The following is a 20,858-nucleotide window of genomic DNA, read 5'->3' as shown; positions in this document are numbered from 1 at the left end:
CACTGTCCTTCAACCAAAGCACAATAAACAATGTGCTTTTGCTATCCGTGGTTGGGATGGGGATAGCATGTTGAACTCCTTACATGTGATTTCCTCGAGAGTACGTTTTATTACTCTTTTCCAAATTAGACTTAATTAGTGCGCTGTAGATTACAAGAGTTATTGTTTTTGAGTTTTGATTATCAACTCATAAATGAATATACCTCGTAATTTTTCTTCTCACGGCACCCATAGCACCAAAGCATATTACTGGTCATTGATGATGGTATTTTAAAAAAAAAATTATGTAGTAAGCCTTCAAAAAGTGCAAGAGAAGATAAGCCTTCATTAACTATGATCCTTTGAAAAAAAAAATCGATGTCATTGTCGATACATCAATGGTCGTAATGCGTACTGAAGAAATAATCAATAGGATCATCATGAGTTGTCCTTTGCATTTTGTTCAACTGTCACAGTGATGAATGTCACAACTTGCAGGGGATTTGGGAAGTTGGTTATCCAGCTAGTGCATATGCCCACAGATGATGATAATGTCGTTGTTGATTGGTTCACTGGCTCATATATGTCATAAGTGTATTTATGGTATAGAACTCGATCAACAAATACAACATTACAATATTTGAGATTTTAATCTAAACACAAGCACGCCAGTGAGTGAGCGAGTCTTAAATAAGTGTCATGTAATGTTGTCAGATTGGACTACGTACTACTTATAAGTTATACCATCACCTATCTAATACATCGAGGCTGGTCGGTGATCACTATAGATATCCACATTAACATGCAAACATATATATATATTTTGATCTATTTTAAGAGGTTGAGATTTGAAATCAATAGAGTCCAGACTGCTATGTATGACTTATTTGCTCTATATCATGGAATGTTTTTTGCTGTTAAAAAAAAACGAGATTTGAAATCAATAACAAGGTGGTAAGTATGTTGGTTTGTGGATATGGAGGTGGTTCACAAGCAGGCAGAGAGATGAGCAGTTGGGGATAATTAATGATGAAAATGGCCTTAAATACGCAAATGGTAATTATATATGGTGGTTACTAGCTTTTTTATGCTAAAGTCTCGTCCATGGGGTCTATTAACATGTGAAGTCTTTAAAGATCCGATTGGTGTCGGTAGCGAAATTTAATCACCTAAATTATTTATTTTGATTAATAGAATAAGGTTTCTATGTGCCTCAGGACTGCTATAAACACAGGAGCTCCTTAGCTTCTAAGGACACAAGCTTACTACACTCAAACTCTTTCGACCTCAATGCGGTTTCCTTCCCCTGCCCATGTTGGAGGGCCCCTTCTGGGCTTCAGGCTGACCTTAATACTACTGCTTCTGGGATTCTGCTACTGCCATGACAAGACTGTCCAAGTAATTGGTGTTGGGGAATGCTCAGATTGCGCACAGACGAACATCAAGAGTCAACATGCACTGTCAGGTAAGCCAGTTCTTTTGTCCGAAACATAACGACTAACTAAGATCATTTTTTTCTGACAGTGTAAGTTCTAACTCAGATATATTATTCTGATCATCTAAGCTCAAGCATTTGGATTAATTTAGCCAAAATATGCTTGCTTATTAGTGTCTGGTCTACCAATTAGACTGTGTAACCATAGAGACATGAGGCCATTTTGCAACATGATCAGTCATGGCTCAACCAAGCACATGGTTTCTGGACCATATGTCTGAGCTGTAGACAACCGGAGCTGTAGGTTTCTGGACCATTTAGAGTCAATAGGAATGGACGGGACCTGCAGTGCATGTCCTTCCCAGATTCTGAAAACAAATCAGGAAACATGATGATGGGCAAGCTGACTGTACGACAATTGCCACCAACAACAGAGGCATAGAGCTACTGAGTTAAGGGTAAGGATGGACAAGATTTCCGTCTGCTTCTTTACTGGGAAGTAAGTGCCTTCTAACTTAGTTGGTAAAATCTTTGGGTAATGATACCAAAGGTCTGGAGTTCGAACTCCACTATACACAATTGAGTTACTGATCTCTTGATCTCTTTAAAAACAGGCTTGGCCACACATTTTTTTTGTAAGTGCCTTCTATCTTAGTTAGTTAGTCTTCTAGCTTAGTTGGTAAAACCTTTGGGTGATGATACTAGAGGTTTGCCAACCTTTGGGTGATGATATTAGAGGTCTGGGGTTCGAACCCCGCTACACACAATTGAGTTACTGATCTCCTCATGGGAGAGGTTGCAAATGAGATAGTTCGAATCTCACCAAGTGTTGGTTGAGATTTATTTCTTGTGTAATTATATGATGGACCTTTGGGCCAAGCGAGCCTTCGGGTTAGAGACAAGATACTGTTACGATAGGTGGACCAAGGAGCAAAAGCAAGTCTTCATAGACAAGGTGGAGGCGGTTGGGTCTACTCAAAATGGCGTATTGGCGAGACCCTTCGGGGTTGATGAGCCTTCGGGAAATGTAAGCTTTCGGGCTAGAGTCCTTCAATGTAACCGGTGTGGGTTTGCCTTAACTCTCTAAAAGAGTTACTAATCTCATTTAAAACAGGCTTGAAAAAAAAAAAAAAAAAAAAAAACAACAACAACTAAGAGTGGGAAAGATGACGTGACAATATTTGATATGGTCTCTATATTTTCTTTAGTACCTATAAATTAAATTTCAACTTTTAAAAGGCAATTATCATGTATTCAAACACCACCTGCAGCATGCCGCATCACATGTATCATATCCTTTCTGATACATGGAAATATGGAATCACATTTACAACTAACTCTAATTCAGCACATACTAGTAGAGCAAGAATGCAGCATTATTATTCCTCTAGGTGATGAAATCATTCTACCAGTCATCTTTATTTTCATTCTATGAAGTTCATCTTTTTAGTCCAACTTCATTCACAATTATCTTGTTATTCTAGCACCATCCTTATTGGCATTATCTCATTCCATTGCTCCACGTACATGCAGGGCTTCATATAGCCATTGATTGCAAGGAAGAAAACGGAAACCTCAAGACAAGAGGTGTTGGGAAGCTTGACAAAGAAGGGAAATTCACAGTAACCCTTCCTAGTGAGATTCTGAAAGATGATGGAGAACTCAAGGAGGAATGCTTTGCACAGCTTCATAGTGCATCAAGTGCTCCTTGCCCGGCCCACAACGGCCTTGAAGCCTCCAAGATTATTTTCAAATCCAAGGATTACGGAAAGCACACTTTCCAGCCAACTGGAAAGTTGGTGTTCTCTCCGGTTACATGCACATCGGCTTTCCTTTGGCCTTTTTTCAAGTACCCACCCCTACCACAGTTACCCCTTGTACCAAAGGTACACCCATGGTACAAAAACCCCTTGCCAAACTCTTTCTTCCCACCCTTGCCTTCTTATCCCCCACTAGTCTTCCCTCCAATTTATAATAAACCTCTACCGCCACCTGTACCAATCTACAACCCCCCTCTTCCTCCACCAACACCAGTATACATTACTCCTCCAGTTACTAAGCCTCTGCCCCCACCCGTCCCAGTTTACAAGCCACCACCAGTCCCCGTATACAAAAAGCCATGTCCACCTCCTGTACCAATCTACAATCCCCCTCTTCCTCCACCAGTACCAGTATACATTACTCCTCCAGTTACTAAGCCTCAGCCCCCACCTGTCCCAGTTTACAAGCCACCACCAGTCCCCGTATACAAAAAGCCATGTCCACCTCCTGTACCAATCTACAATCACCCTCTTCCTCCACCAGTACCAGTATACATTACTCCTCCAGTTACTAAGCCTCAGCCCCCACCTGTCCCAGTTTACAAGCCACCACCAGTCCCCGTATACAAAAAGCCATGTCCACCACAAGTTCCAGTATACAATAAGCCACTTCCTCCACCAGTACCAATTTACAAGCCCCCTCCAGTTGTGAAACCACCAGTATACGAGAAGCCTCTGCCCCCACCCGTCCCAGTTTACAAGCCACCACCAGTCCCCATATACAAAAAGCCATGTCCACCAAAAGTTCCAAAATACAAGAAACCACATCCACCACATGTCCCAGTATACAAGAAGCCTAAGCCACCAGTATACAAAAAGCCACACCCACCACATGTCCCAGTATACAAAACTCCTCCAGTAGTTGAGCCACCAGTATACACTAAACCTCTTCCACCACCTGTACCAAAGTGCAAGACTCCTCCAGTAGTTGAACCACCAGTATACACTAAACCTCTTCCACCACCTGTACCAACGTACGAGACTCCTCCAGTAGTTGAGCCACCAGTATACACTAAACCTCTTCCACCACCACCTGTACCAACGTACGAGACTCCTCCAATAGTTGAGCCACCAGTATACACTAAACCTCTTCCACCACCTATCCCAGTGTACAAACCATTTCCACCCTTCCCCAAGAAACCATGTCCACCACTCCCTCAACTTCCTCCAAAGCCCAAGTTTGGACATTGGCCTCCTCTTCCCCCATACCCTTTTGATCCTTGAGGTGTACAAGATGGAGTTATAAGGACGTACAACGAAACCGTTAGTAATTTATGATCCAGGTGATATCTACTCTTGTGGACAGAATCTGCTTGAGGATCTAATGTGCGTAATGTCATCTCACTTAGCGAGATTAAGCAAACGTACACATGTTTCGAAAAACATGTGAAATGATGTGATAGGTTTTATGTTATTCGTTTATTTCTTTTTATATGTTCGATGGTGATGGGGTGTGGGAGTAGTCATTGTAACATTTGAGTTTCGAGACTTGTAATATTATTTGTGTGTGTTGTGAGTAATACAATGCGAAAACAACGGTTATCCACAACAAATAGATCAATCCTATACAAAGATTGATCTTTCTTACTAGATAAGACTTCAACACTCTCCAAGTAATATCCCAACACTTCTCAATGTCAATAAACAATCATATAAAGTAGAACAATTAATGTAAAAGAAAAACAAACCACAAGACGAGATATATCATGGTTCGGCAATTTGCCTACATCCACACTGCGAGTTCCAAACTTTACTAGATGTCTAGAGTAACATATTACAAGATCTCTCAATTCACTCACAAAGAAAAATACTCAACTCACTAAGAATTGCTCTATTACAATCTATCTCTTTCTTGGTTTTGGTTAGGTTAAGTTTTTACAGAAAAAACTTATATTTATATTGTTTCTGAAAACTTCCGAAAACAGTCGAATTCGTGTTGAAAACGGTGGAGCACGGGCACGCCCTTGGCTAGGAAAAAGTCGAGCGTGTGCGCGCCTAAACAACCTGGAAGTCGCCAAAGAGAGGAGCGCGTGCGCGTCCTTGTCCAGGCATATATAGAGCGCGGGCACGCCTAACACCAAAGAGAGAAAAACATCTTTTTTTCTCTACATTCTCCACCTCGGTGAGGTTTTAACACATAAAACCGAGCCAAACACATCCAGCAAGAAGTACTAGTCCCGTAACTCGCAGTCAACCGCCCCGAAGGGCCATGCCCACAAAGGGCTCTTTCAAGCATGTAGGATTTGGAGTAAGTGCTACATCATAAACTAATCCCACATCTAAGGTAACAACCTTTGTCAGCATATCAGCAGGATTGTCATGGGTGTCCACTTTCTCAAGTGCTACATCACCACTCTCAACGACATCCAGTATAAAGTGATAACGGACATCAATATGCTTGGTCCGAGCATGATGAAACTGGTTCTTCGCCAAATGAATAGCACTCTGACTATCACAATACAAAGCAACACTGTTCTGCTTAATACCCATATCATCGATAAGACCTCGAAGCCATAATGCCTTTGTCACTACCTTTGCCACTACCATATACTCTGCCTCAGTAGTAGATAGAGCAACTGTAGCCTGTAGCATAGACCTCCAACTAACCGGTGTACCATGCATCATAAACACATAACCATTAGTCGATCATCGTCTATCTAGATCACCTGGATATATAATCTGAATCCACATACCCACTGACATAACAAGTGCCTCCACCATAAACTAATCCCACATCCAAGGTACCCTGCAAATACTTTAATACCCATTTCACTGCTTCCCAATGCTGCTTCCCAGGATTTGCCATATACCTATTTACAACACTAACTGCCTGTGAAATGTCTGGGCGTGTGCACACCATAGCATACATCAAACTGCCCACTGTACTTGCATACGGAACATGAGCCATATGTTTTTGTTCCTCTACCGAACTAGGAGAGAATTTAGCTGAAAACCTAAAATGCCCAGCTAAAGGTGTAGAAACCGACTTTGCATTCTCCATACCAAAATGAGAAATTACTTTTTAAAGGTATTTCTTCTAAGATACAACTATCTGTCGCTTCTTCCTATCTCTGTCAATCTCCATGCCCAATATCTTCTTGGCTCTACTTAAGTCTTTCATCTCAAACTCAGAGCTAAGTTGAAATTTCAACTTGTCTATCTCCACCATGTTTTTGGAAGCAATAAACATGTCATCTACATAAAACAGGAGATAGATAAAGTCATTACCACGAAGCCTAAGAAAGTAAACACAACAGTCATACTTACTTCGGATGTACTCATGTTGCATCATGAATGTGTCAAAGCGCTTGTACTATTGCCTTGGTGATTGCTTTAAATCATACAGTGACCGATTCAACTTGCACACATGATCATCTTTCTTAGCAACAACAAAATCCTCAGGTTGTCTCATATAGATCTCTTCCTCCAAGTCCCCATGCAAGAAAGTAGTTTTCATATCAAGTTGCTCTAACTCCAAATCAAAGTGAACAACTAAACTTAATAACACACGAATGAAAGTATGTTTGACCACCCGGGAAAATACCTCATTGTAGTCGACTCCTTTCTTCTGTGAGAAACCATTTGCTACCACTCTTGCCTTGTACCCCGTACTGTCAGACTCAGGAAGGACCTCTTTCTTTCTGAACACCCATTTACTGCCGATGGTCCTTTTGCCCTTTGGCAATAAAATTAGGTCCCATGTGTGATTTTTATCAAGAGATTCCATCTCTTCTTGCATAGCAACCAACCAATCTCTGTAATAAGCATCTCTAGCAGCTTCCTTGAAGCTATTTGGCTCATCATATTCGATATTTAGTGCATATGCCACTAAATCCACCTGACCATAGTGTTTCACCGGCTTCTCGTGCCCATACTTGTGCACTTCTTTAACTTGTCTCTTTGGCCTAGGGACAACTAGGGGTGTAATACGGGGTGGGCCGGGTCAACCGCAGGTCAACTAGTGATGGGGCGGGTCTAAGGGATACAAATCCAGTGGTCCCCGACGGGGCGGGCAGGGGCGGGGCAGGTTGAAGTGTCATGTCTTAGTACCATCACCCGGCCTGTTGGGTCAACTTACGGGGCGGGTTTTGGGCGGGTCATCTAGGTCGGGTGGAAATTATCATTTTAACCCAATTTCACCCAAAAAAAACTTTCTAATTCTGCAAGTAATATATTTCCAATTCACAACATAGAAAAAAATTGAATCAATCAATAAAAAATAAACAAAAATAAAAAAAACTTGAATTTGAACCTAAAACCATATCTGTAAATTTGAAACTTTTTTCTCGTGATTTACTATTTGTAAATTGATTATTTTCCATAGCATGATAAAATGAAGATGGGAGCGAGGATCTATAGTACAAAAAATAAAATATAAACTAAAAGAATTCGAAATTAATATAAGGATGAATGATTCATCTTTTTCAAAATTCGAAAGGTGAATTTGAACTTTTGATATTTGCCCAATGTTCAAATTTGAATACGTGAAATTGATGTTGAAATCATAAGTTTGTATTCATATCTCTCAAATTCTTACAAAAGTTAAAAGAAAATATAAACAAAATACAAAAATATTAGAGTTAGAGTCTTGAAATTGTGCGGGTCAATGAGGTTGGGTCAACGGCTTTTGACACGGTGCGGGTCGGGCGGCTTGACGGGTCGAGTTTGAGCATAGAACCTACACCCATAGCCCGACCGCATAAAAACGGTGGCGGGGCGGGGCGGGTCTGTTTTTGGGTTGGTACGGGTTTGGGTGGCAGGTGAAGATCGGGTACCCTACCGGATGATGGGTCAACGAGTTTTTTTTACACTCCTAGGGTCAGCCACTACAAGTTACGGATGCTCATGCTCTTCTTCCTGTTGTTACGTGGTTCCATGATCTGGTACCTCGTCATGAACAAACCAGTCATCTGCTGCATCAGACAACTCAAGCTCAGTAGCTTGAACTTCTATAGACTCACCATTCTGCCCAGCTTTTTTTGGTTTACTGAAAGATAACACGAAAGTCTCATCAAAGGTAATATCTCTGCTGACCAGGAACTTGTGGTATTCTAGACACCACAATTTGTATCCCTTTACCCCATTTGAGAAGCCTAAGAATATGACCTTTTTAGCTCTAGGATCTAGCTTGATTTCCCTCACATGGTAGTAAGCAGTCAATCCAAACACTCGCAAAATACTATAATCAGCTAGGTTACTTGACCACACTTCATAAAGTGTCTTGCAATCTATAGCTGGAATTGGTGACCTATTATACATGTAACACGCCATGGACACTGCATCTGCCCAATACTCTTTGCCTAGACTAGCATTAAACAACAAACATCTAGCTCTTTCAAGCAAAGTTTTATTCATCCTCTCTACCATTCCATTCTCCTGAGGCGTGCCCTTGACTGTCCAATGTCTGACAATTCCTTGTTGCACACAAAACTCTTGGAAAGGCCCATAGGTATACTCTGTACTATTGTCAGACCTTAGTGTTTTAACCATCCTATCTGTGCGATTCTCAACCTTTGTCTTCCACTTGTCTCAAACACTTCATATTTCATTTTCATCATATACACCCACACATAGCAAGTATGATCATCAATGAATAAGACATAATAACGGTTATTACCTCCTTTTGAAGCCACTCTGGAGGGTCCCCAAACATTCGTATGCACATAATCAAGGATGCCTGTTGTCGTGTGCTTGCTTGAACTGAACTTGACTCTGCACTGCTTCCCATAGACACAATGCTCATAGAACCCCATACTTGGCTTCTTCAAGTCCTTTAAGAACTCTCGCTTGCACAACTCAGACAAACGCTTTTCACTCATATGCCCTAGACGCATATGCCACATCTTAGTGCACTCAGAATTGTCACTACATGCAACTACTGCTACATCGCCTATTACCATACTACCCATCAAAGTATACAAGGTTCCATGTCTTTGACCCTTCATAACAACTAAAGAGCCATTAACAATCTTTAGGACTCCACTTTCCCCCACAAACTTGTAGCCTTTGGAATCCAAGGTACTAAGAAAAATAAGGTTTTTCTTTAGCTCAGGAACATGTCTCACATCGGTTAAAGTCCTCACTACACCATCATGCATCTTGACCCGTATAGTTTTAATTCCTACCGTCTTACAAGCAACGTCATTATCCATCAAAACAGAACCACCATTAATGCTCTCATAAGAAGTAAACCACTTTCTATTAGGGCACATATGGTAGGAACATCCAGAATCAAGAATCTACCTTTCGGCCATATAATCTTGTGTGGACTCACAGAGACTCACATTGTCCCCTTCAGAGCCTGAAGCAAAACTTGCCTCAACTTTAGCCTTACATTTCTTCTTAGCATTGTACTTGTTATCTTTCTTCGGGTGAGGACAATTACTTGCGTAATGTCCATTTTCATCGCAATTGTAGCACTTCACATGTGTTAAAGGTTTCTTTGACTTGGACCTAGACTTCTCATTGCTTGTAGAAGCCTCTTCATGCGACCTTCCTCTTGCCACTAACCCCTGTCCTGCATCATTGCTATTCTCTACATGTGTCTTCTTCATAAACTTATAAGAAAAAAGTGCACTCTGAACTTCGTCAAGATCAACATCTTCTCTATTCATAAATGTAGTAATTAGATGCTCATAGCTTTATGACAAAGAGAATATTAAACATGCCGCTTGATCTTCATCATTCATCTTCATGCCAACATTCAAATAATCCGCTAGGCATCGACGGAACTCACTAATGTGCTTTTGCATCGTTGAACCATCCACCATCATGTACCGATAAAGACGCTTCTTAAAGTACATCTTGTTCGTCATGCTCTTGGTTATATACATAGATTCTAGCTTGAGCCAAATACCGGGAGTGGTATTTTCTCCCATCACACTATACATGACCTCATTAGCAAGACACAACCAGATTGATGAACAAACACGTAGATCGAACTCTTCCCAATCATCATTACTCATATTTGCAGCCTTTGAGTTAATCCCCTTTAAAGCCTTGTGCAAACCTTGCTAGATGAGGATGTCCCTTACTTAGACTCTCCAAATCCCAAAGTTATTCTTCCCATTAAGCTTCTCTACTTCAAACTTAGCATTTGACATCTTGGGAGCCATTTTTCAAGTCACACACAATAACCTAAAAGAAACAATTTCACTTCGGAATTTTATCGAACACCTTTCTACACAAATTTTGAGCACTATGGTTCTTTACCAAAACTCAAAATCCTAGGTCGTAAACCTCGCTCTGATACCAATTGTTGTGAATAATACAATGCGGAAATAACGTTATCCACAACAAATAGATCAACCCTACACAAGGATTTATCTTTCTCACTATACAAGACTTCAACACCCTCCAAGTAATATCTCAACACTTCTCAATGTCAATAAACAAGCATATAAAGTAGAACAATTAATGTAAAGGAAGAACAAACCACAAGACGAGATATATTGTGGTTCGGCAATTTGCCTACGTCCACACTGCGAGTTCCAAGCTTTACTAGATGTCCAGAGTAACAGATTACAAGATCTCTCAATTCACTCACAAAGAATGAACATTCAACTCACTAAGAATTGCTCTCTTACAATCTCTCTCTCTTTCTTGGTTTTGGTTAGGTTAAGTTTTTACAAAAAAAACTTTATATTTATATTGTTTTTAAAAGCTTCCGAAAATAGTCAAATTCGTGCTGAAAAGAGAGAAAAGTGTCTTTTTTCTCTACAATGTGGCTAAATAAGAATTTGATAACGTTTTGTTTGTGAACTTGTGAGAATGTTGAGCCGCAGTGATAGTTAGTGAACACAAAGAAGAGCACAGGAACTTCCATTGACGATGCATAACACCATATATGTTGCCTTCTTTATCTAGCTAGCTCTCTTGTAGTAATTAAGGGCTGAATTGCAAAACTTTATACAGAAACGTATAGTAGATATAACTAGCTTTCATGATCGACAGTTGGCCAATTGGCCCGCTCCTATTAAAGTGTTAATGCATGTAGTTGACGAGAAGAAACTAAGTAATCACTAAACTACAACACATAATCAGTTGATTGTAATGATCCAACTTCATCATCTTCCATATTTAGTAGTCTCTTTGATCCACTAATTTTGACGTGTGTGGCCTTTTGTTTATACAAGCGGATTTGGTGTTGTACTTGGCTCGGGGTTACCTTTCCATAATAGGTTATCTATAATCCATATACATCTCAAGATTCTCCCAAATTCAGTATTAACAAATGGACTACAACTTCCAAAAGAGGAAAGAAAACAAATTACACAGGTAGCTAGATTACTTGTTGTAATCATTGGTTACAAACTCATAATCATGAGTTGCCATAGCAAGAGCTGTTAGAAAAATGGATGTGCAATTGAAAATTCAAAGTGTAGTGAACACATGGAATTTGGATTTGCACAAATCCATTAAGAAACGAATGAGTAATTTGCCTCCCAAGTTACCGCACTTGAGATGAAATGGTTGAGAAATGAGTGTGAAAAACACTTAGTCCCACATGGGAAGAACACCAAAGAGCTGTTGAGCTTATAAGGCCTAATTTTGGCCACTTAAGTTGGGCCCCAAGGGGTACCGTACCACTAATTTTCCATAGAGATGAAACTCAATCAAGTTCAACAATGTAGAATAATCAAAGTTAATTAAAGGGCCCAAAAACTCAAAAAGCTCATAAAACAAGCTTCAAAAGAAAGACAAGGCTTAGAAGACCAGTGGCTAAACCTAAGGAGGCTAGTTAGGTAGTAATTAGAATCTAGACCAATGGCTAAACCTAAGGAGGCTAGTTAGGTAATAATTAGACTCTTCTCAGGAGTAGCATATCATTAAATAGATAATAGTTTTTATTATTGTTTTCTATTTTCATTATTTTCAAGCTCAAGTTTTTATGAATCAAAGTTTGTTTTCTTCCATTCAAAGTTGTTTTAATCTTGTTATTCATCAACTAGTTTTTCAAAACACGTACTTTTCTATTCATTCATTCACACCCAAAAAATTAGTTATACTCATTTGAATCAATCAAATGAGTATAACTTGCTAACCAAGTTATCTCAACCACACCATTTAGTTACATGTGTTTGAATCAAACCAACCTAAATATCCATGTTTTAATCATTACTTAGATAACTAATGCTTTACCACCTTTTAAATATTCACTTAACAAAACAGCTCAGTTTCCTGATTCGCGGTTGGGATTCGTTTTCAGGGTGTATAAATCGATGGTCCCATGCTGTCACATTGGATTAGGAATTAATTAGAGTTTAAATTGTGAAATTTAAAAAAAAAACAAAAAAAAAAAAACCCATTCGTTTCTCCAAACGTCCATCTCTTTCTCAATTCTCCACTTTACGTCTCCCCGCTACCATCTTAATTGTGAAGTTAAATAAAAAAAAACTTCATTTCTTGCAGTGATAAATCAAGGGTCAGGACACGGTTAAATCAAGGGTTTGGGAATTTTGAAAACTTTAACAGTAGAAATGCCTTAGTTTCTCCTTTCGTTCTCTCTCTCCACCACCCCCACGGTTCCTCTTCCTCTCAAAATATCGGTTTTACTCCTTTTCCCTCTCAACTCATGTAGCTCGAAAGGTTCCTCTCCAATCAAATTCTTTTTTTCTTCTCTCTTCTCTCTTACTTTTTTTAGGCTTGGCTTAAGGAGATCTGTCCAAACACCTGAAATCAAACCCGTTTTCAAACTCAAAGCATTTCCAATTGCATCATTTTATCGCTTTAATGTATTGGATTCATGGTTTCCGTTTCAGTGCCATTTTGGAGTGGAACTTTTATATAACAGGTAATTATTTCCATTATTTATTATTTTAAATTGTGTGATTAGTTCCATATTAAATTACATTTTCTATTTTGTTTTCTGAGTGTCTTTCAATTTGATGTTAGTATTGCTTACTCAAATCATTGTTCTCGGGGATCTTTATCATAGGAAATATACCCACTACTTGGTATGCATGTTTCTTTGTGGATATGTATGTGATAAGTGCTTAAAAAGTGCAATTTAACCCTCAATTATGCCTCTTGTTTAGCCATCTTAGTGAACTAATAGTGTTTGTAAGTTATGTTTTATAATTTTACTGGTGAAAAAGAGAGTTTTGTGGAATATTAGAGAAAAAAGGGTAAAACGGAGCAATTCAGAGCATTAAGGATCACATGGGAAGCCCGTGGACAATCATGGAGAAGGCCAAGTAATTGAAGCTATTAAATATGCGACTTGGACCTATTTTAAAAGCCTATTTGAAAGCCCAAGGCTAGAGGATTCGTTGCTTGGACCAAAGCCCGCAAAAGAGGATAGAAGGATAGAGCAAAAGAGGGAAAATAGACTTTCGCGTCTGGGACACATGTATTGTGCGTCTAGACGCAATGCTCACGTCTGAGACGCAAGGATTGTGCATCCAGACGCATGAAATGATACTATAGCCACTTCCTTTTCAGTTTTGGAGATGAAGTTGGACTCTGAAAGAAGTTGATTTGTATTAGGAAACAAATGGCGGTTTGGAATGCTTCTAGAACTCATTGTAACCCCTATAAATAGAGGATCTAAGTGCCTCATGTAATTTGCCAATTCACTTATACTCTTGTCTCCAGAACTAGAGGCAGAGAGAGATTAATAATAAAAGATTCAGTTTTAACTAGTCGAGTCTTCATAAATTAGTCTTTCTAGTCTTATGTTCTTCAACTCTTCTTCTTCTCGTTCTTCGTGTTATTCTTTCTTTATGGAAGGCTAATATTCTCCTTCAAGGGAGGAGATGAAGCCGATGCTTAAGGTTTAATGATTCTTCTGGTTCATGGTGTTCTACAATTAGGTTAGTTCTTTATGTTTTTAGTTATTGGCTCCATTGCCCACACCAGGGGATGGAAGTATAGAATAGGGTTTATGTTTTGCAATATTAATATCATGCTAGTGTTCTTTACTTTTCTTCTAGTAGTATAGTTATTTAGAGTTAGGAAAGTATTCTTTGTGTTGCCTTAGAAGGGGTAGCTTAGGGAGTGGCTGCCTAAGGGAAGTATTCTTTGTGTTTGCCTTAAGTGGTAATTCATTGAATGGTCGCCTTATTAGGAAGTACTCCTTGATGTTGCTCTCGGTAATACATTGAATGGCTGCCCGAGTTTACATAAAAGAAAAAAAGATTAATAGCATAAACATAGGAACAACCTTAAGTAGAGTTAATTGTTAACGATGTTTCGTCCAAGAGGGTATCGACACTCGCTCGATTGCCTAATTGTAGTCTACTTGTAAGAACAACCATGGAGCAGAAGGTCATAAATCAAAAGTATTGGTGGATTCGAATCTCTTGAATTCCCTCTCTTATAAATTTTTAATAGTTTAGTTAGCTTAGTTTAATTTAGTAGTAGAATCTAAAATCTCTACAATCATAGTTTTTAATGCCTCAAACCCCCTTTCCAATCCTGTCATTCACATAACATACACTTAAAAGTGGAACGATACCCTACTCATCCTTTACTTATTGAGGGATAAATGGTTCGTATTTCTTCTTTAGTTATTGTTATCTTCTTATGACGTATATTGTTTGTTTGCTTTGGGGTCTTGAATTTGGTATCATGGTGCTTGAATGTTACTACCGTTAGACATGGTTACTATTTGTAAAGCAATAGTGTGTTTAACGGGCTGTTTCTTGACTCGCGGCTGGGATTCGATTTCAGGGGGTATAAATCGAGGGTCATGGTTCTGCCATATGTATTAGGAATTAATTAAATGTCTTAATAACCCTCGTAGTGCAAACCCTTGGTTCTCATTTTCGCCATTAAGGCAGTTATTTCTCCCCAGTGGTGGATTAGATATTAATTACCAGTCTTAATAATTATGTAAACTGAACAAAGAGAAATCTTTTGGTCTTCACAATCAACAAAGAGAAATAAACCCCGTTCCCTTCAAAACCCTTAGTTCTCTCTCACCAAGGAAGGGTTGCTCTCCTCTTTTCAATATTCTCTATGACCAAATAAGAAAAATAAAAATAAAAGAAGAAAGAATCATCGTATATTTGTATCCATCACTCCGTCAATTAGCAAGTTGTAAATTTTGATATTAGGTACGTTTCTTTTTTTTCCCAATTCTCTTGGTCAATCAATTTTCAAGATCAGTTACAACTCTTTTATTTAATTATCTAAATAAAAAAATTCTTCAATGGACCAGTTCTCATGATAAAAAAAAAAGAGATTGAGAGGAAAAGGAAGGAAGAGTTGAGTCGGTAATTCTCTTACCGAACTGAATTTCCTATTTATGATAATTTATGTCAATACTTTTCCTTTTTTTTTTTTTTTTTTTTTCCCCATTTGAACAACATAAGTTATAGATATTGGTTCATAAAGTGTCAGATATTGATTTTATTAATGATATTAAGGTATAAACAGTTGGATCCTTCTATGAGTGGAACTGTGGAAGAGGTGAGGAACCTATTTTTCGTGACAAAGAAGGTGAGAAACATTCTGTTCAGTATTTATTTTTTACGATTAGAATGGTTGTAAGTTGTAGCACATGCATCTGATAAATTATTGCTCCAGGAAAACACATACTAAAGGAGGAGGTCTTAAAGTTACAAAAAGGGGAAGCAAAGCCCAAGGTATTTTTAGAAACAATATGTCTTGCTTTCATATCTTATGTTCAACTGTATGAAGTGATTGCCAGTTTTTGTTCATGGGCCGGGTTTTTGGTTGTGGGTTTACTTTGCTCCTTTTGATTACTCTCTTAAAGTTGTGCTTTTTATTTTATGATAAACTTCTTATTTCAGTGTCTATAGTATATTAGAGTAGTACTATCTATCGCACAATTATGCTTATGCCATCTTAATCATGGTCAATTTGCAGTCCTTCATTAAATGCCTCTTGATGGAATACGTGCCAACTTTTTTAAAGGTTGTTGTTTCCACACTTCAGCACGGAGGTCCTTCTTCCGGTTTTGCATTTGGCATTTGGAATTGCAAGATCATCTTTGGCTTTACACTTAAGGTTAGATGACTACTTTTTGTTTAGTTTTCCACGGGCCTTTCCAAAATGAATATGTATTATCTCAATTCAGCTGGTAAAAATGCCTTAAAGAATTAGAATGTAGCAGGTCTAAAAAACGCACTGCCATGTCAACTAGGAAGGCTTGCAATCTTTAAGGTGACACAATCATAGATTATCCCAATCCTTAGACCGATTTTGTAATTCTATACCTTGATTATTGATTCCAAATATAAATTAAATAATATCGTTGAGCTGAATTAAGGTATAGCGGTGATTCATGTTGCTTCTTTGTCATTGTGCCACTAAACTGTTTATGTATTTGTATATAATAAGACAAGGCGGTTTTTGGAGAGAGGTGTTAGTGTGAGGTGTGGATCAGCTTTGAGGGGACATGTGTGCAGTGAGGATCTTCTCAGGTTTTACGTGGGCTTAGGCTTGGAATAGAAAAAAAATTCAGCCCATTAAATGAATTGAACATTTAACACACGGGCATTAATTTTGTGAATAAATGATTCTCTTTAAAATGTTATTTTGTTTTTCGATGATACTTTAAAACGTTATTTATCCTTTTTCTCTGTGAAACTGTCCAAATTGGCATTAAACACCCTCCAATTTTTGCCCACCTTAACTTTCTCATGATTCTCACAGTTTAGCTAAAAAAACCAAAAGTAACGTTCTCACAGTCTCTATTCTCTCCATTCACCTTCCATTAAATTTTTGGTTTGTGTTAAAACTTAAAAAGGAAAAAATGGTCCAGGGGGAAAATTAACGAGCTTATTTAATTTTGTCCTTTTCTTCTCCTCTATCCTGTTTTGTTTTATAGTATTCCAAATATTTTCTATTTTTGTTTCTAATTCTATCTTGAATGAATGAACAATGCAGAATTTCTAAGGACAATGTTTGTGGGAGTGTCTTCTACTTGCGCATGGCTCAACAATCAGTTGGGCTGGCAAACTGGCACAGACTACGGAAGGTAGAGCAGAAGTCATTGAAAAGGTTAACATGGGTGTGGACTCTGTGACTCTTTCTCATGATTATGGACCTTTTTTTAGTTGAATAGTTTGTTTTGATTGGTTAGAATAATGCAACATCTATAGACTTTGGTGAAAGAAACCAATTTGTGCTTTTAACTTCTATTGAAGAGTTGAACAACTTTTTTTGGTGTTTGATTGGAATTGGGGGTTTAGATAATTTAGAAGTGACTATCTATTATCACAAATTAAATCATCAACTTAAGAGTAAATCTTCCATGTGTACTATACTTATTACAAGTCCTAATATAACCCTTTTGATTTGGTTCATTAATTGACTAAATGCAAGATAAGCTCATGAGCAGAGTACTGTAAGGTGAGAGCCACTTTCAATATCTAGGTGATGACTTCCTTCTTATGCACACCGGCATGTATATCAAGTTCTAATATAGTGTCCTGCATCTCTATGCACAATCAACAATGTGCATGGCGACATTATTATTGTAGTATTTTATAAGTTTAATTACTAAGAATATGAGGTTTTGATTAGGAATATTTCTAAATGAGGATCTAACTCGATCTATATTTTCCATATCTAGAAGGTCACCTTCTTTACATAGCATTCTATGTAATTAGTTACACCATGCTTGAGATATTTCACACACCACCTTTTGTTATTGCGCAATTGAAGTACAATGGTTTTCATATTTCTAGCATGCATATAGTTTTTGTCATCAGTCTATGGTTTTCAAATTTTCGTTATCTTTTTAGAGTCTGAATTCCAGTTTACATGCTTCATTTCTAATGCACTAAAAATCAACTCTTTAGATGTAAGCTTTCATTATAGAAATAAATTGTATATCCATGCGCTTTTATGGGGATTTGGTCTAGAGACAATTTATGGTTTTACTGGAAGCAATAAAAGTTTTATCATCTATTTTGTATACTTTTCAGGGAAAAACGAGCGGCAAAGGAAAGATGTTACCAAGCAAATCTAGTGTTAAATGTAGTTAAGGTGATATCATACCCTACTTTATTGATATTATTCTACTATACTCTTATTCTCTTAATGCAGTTCACGTATCCATATTCAAGGTAATGAGACTTGCCTAGCCTACCGTATGTGAAGCGTACCTGTTTCAGGTGATATTTTGTTCACTATTTCATTGTTGGTGTAGAAAATTTCCTTCATTTCATGTTGAGTTTGAGTTTTCGTTTCATATCACCCCTCTCGATAACGATATGTCCGCATAACGGTAACTCGCATGTGCAATGAAAACAAGCGACCTTCTGACCATGCATTTGTTTGTGAAGTATTTCAGAAATTTTAGTATGTATTGAAGGTTTCATGGGGTATGACCATAGTAAAAATAAAGTGGATCTATAGGTGATATGTTCGTTCTTCCTCAAGCCATATGACCAATTTTCATATGACATCGTTTAACAATTACTTTTTATGTAATAATCCTTGCTAATCTCTACTTTAGTAATCTTAAATTCTTTAGTAATTATAAAGAATTCAAACAACTTTTGCACTAATTATCTTTTCATTCTAATTTATTTTGTCCACCCCATTGAATTTCAACGTGATAAACAAACACAATTGGTTCACATTAGTGTTTTGATTTACTTATTTATTGAGGTTCACAGGTGAGACGTAGAATGTTGAGATGTAGAAGAGGGAAGGAGCAAATTGCAGTAGGTCACTGAGGAAGCGAGATAAAGTATCATAGTTTGTGCTCTGCTTTGAACATTGAATGAATTACATATAGATTGCATTATATATAGCAATTAGATTTTTATCTTTTTCTTTTGTGCATGAGCAGTGAACTGTATTGCTTGGCACATTGACTCTTTCCCAATTTAATTGGTTTATTGTGTTATTCTGATTTTAATGATAGTGAATGTTGGCATAAATGACATCTCTGTGAATTACCTCCCACACCCCACACACACACACACCACAATTGACCATTGAATCTCCTCTTCACTAAACAGTATCAAACCTTACTACCTTAGGACTTTTAACAAGAAAGCTAGACAAATATCTCTAGATGCATCTGAACTTCCAGTGAAATGTTTGGATTCCTATATATTTTAGTTATAATCCAGGTGAAAACAATAGTTTCATACTTCAAATTCAAATTAAACTTAGCTGTTTGGATCTTCATATACGTCCTATTGGTCTTTATGTGTAAGTAGTAACATTTTAAATAATATTGTTAACCTTGAAACTGTTCAAGGTAGAAGACATCATTAACCAATTGGTGCTGCCATTCCATCTAAAAAAAGTTCCAAAACTTTTTCAGAGCACAAAAAGAAATTTAAGGGGAGTAGCCTGGAAGCCTATAGTCACGGGATCAGAACAACTATGACAGACTGTGATGTGTCTGATAATAGTACAAACCCATGTGGAGGAGGTGGGAAAAAATATTCTGTGAATATGTTACTGTTTTTGTTGTACATGCTTTTGGTCTTAGAGATATTATTGATACATGGCAATGGAGTGAGTTCTTCGCATGATTGGTGAAGCAAATGACTGTGTCAAAATTAGTAAGTGGCTGCACCCCTCGCACTTAATATTCTTTTTGCTAAATATATATTCTGAATTTATTTAGTCAAACTTAATCAAAATTTATTTTTCTTGGCTATGCAATTTAATTTTATTTTCTCTTTACTTTTTCCTTTATAATTCTTCCTCTCTTTTTTGATAGAACACGAGATTAAAATAAATTAGCGATTTAGCGTCGAGTGTTTGTTAGAGTGCCTGAAAGTAATGACTATCATTAATAGTAGGAATACTAAAATACAAACTAAAATTGTCACATCAAAACCTAATACCAACACCACCAAACATATTTAAATCTTCTATTTCCGTTAATCTTTGTACTTAATACCACTTGATATTTTCTTGCTTTTTATTGTTTGAATGCATGCAGAACAAAAGCAGAGGAAACTTTCAGGGGTATCGCATGAATATATCATGATGTACTTATGCGAGCTAGAAACTGAGTTTGGTTAATTGTTTGATTTACTATATTTTATCAACATTTCTAGGTATGACCAGTGCTTTCAACACAAAAGTTCTCAGTGCAAATCTTTTAATCTTCATAGTTGGAGGATACAGAAGATACTCATGTTGATTTCTTTCCATATGCAGATTATATGATTTTGTATTGTAGAAAAGTGTAATCTCTATGAATCAATAAATATGGCTACTGTCTATTCACTAGACAAGTCTTTCTACCCAATCTACTCGGTATCGGAGCCATCTCTATTCCAAATCACAGTCGCCACCACCACCATTTCCTTCCTTAACACACCACCTCCATTTCCTAACCGCAACACATCAACCACTTTTCCATTTTTTTTTTGCTTCAACAGTTTTTTTTGGTGTTCGGTTCTTTGTAATGTGTTAGGCGAGTTTTCTATTTAAATTCGTTCTATTCTATATTGGGGCTACTGTGGTGATCCAAAAGCGTGTTTTTTGGTGGTTGGATTTGTTTTCCGTTCCGCCGGTTCTTCGTGCAGCACTATTTTTGGGGTTCCTCCCTCGTATTTTTTTTTTGGTTGTTGCACAGTTTTTCGCCTTTGGTAATACAATAGCTTCTTTCGGTGGCTGATCTTATTATCGATTCTTAGTACAGCAGGATTCATATTTTTTTTTCTCGGTTCATA

At 37.6% G+C, this 20,858-nt stretch overlaps 1 protein-coding gene across 1 annotated transcript; it reads left to right on the top strand.

Moving 5' to 3' along the window:
- The first annotated feature begins 1,170 nt into the window (after positions 1 to 1,170).
- Positions 1,171 to 4,787, top strand: PRP4 (proline-rich protein 4). The gene is made up of 2 exons (XM_086582158.1): positions 1,171 to 1,444; positions 2,948 to 4,787. Exons 1-2 carry the CDS (start codon positions 1,270 to 1,272, stop codon positions 4,456 to 4,458), a joined length of 1,686 nt encoding a protein of 561 aa, XP_086438284.1. The 5' UTR covers positions 1,171 to 1,269; the 3' UTR covers positions 4,459 to 4,787.
- The last annotated feature ends 16,071 nt before the right edge of the window (positions 4,788 to 20,858 follow it).

The sequence above is a fragment of the Coptis chinensis genome, chromosome 2, assembly GCF_015680905.1.
Source record: "Coptis chinensis isolate HL-2020 chromosome 2, ASM1568090v1, whole genome shotgun sequence".
In the NCBI taxonomy this organism is placed as follows: domain Eukaryota; kingdom Viridiplantae; phylum Streptophyta; class Magnoliopsida; order Ranunculales; family Ranunculaceae; genus Coptis; species Coptis chinensis.
The sequence above is the reverse complement of the archived record's forward strand: the minus strand, read 5'-3'. Positions and strand labels throughout refer to the sequence as shown.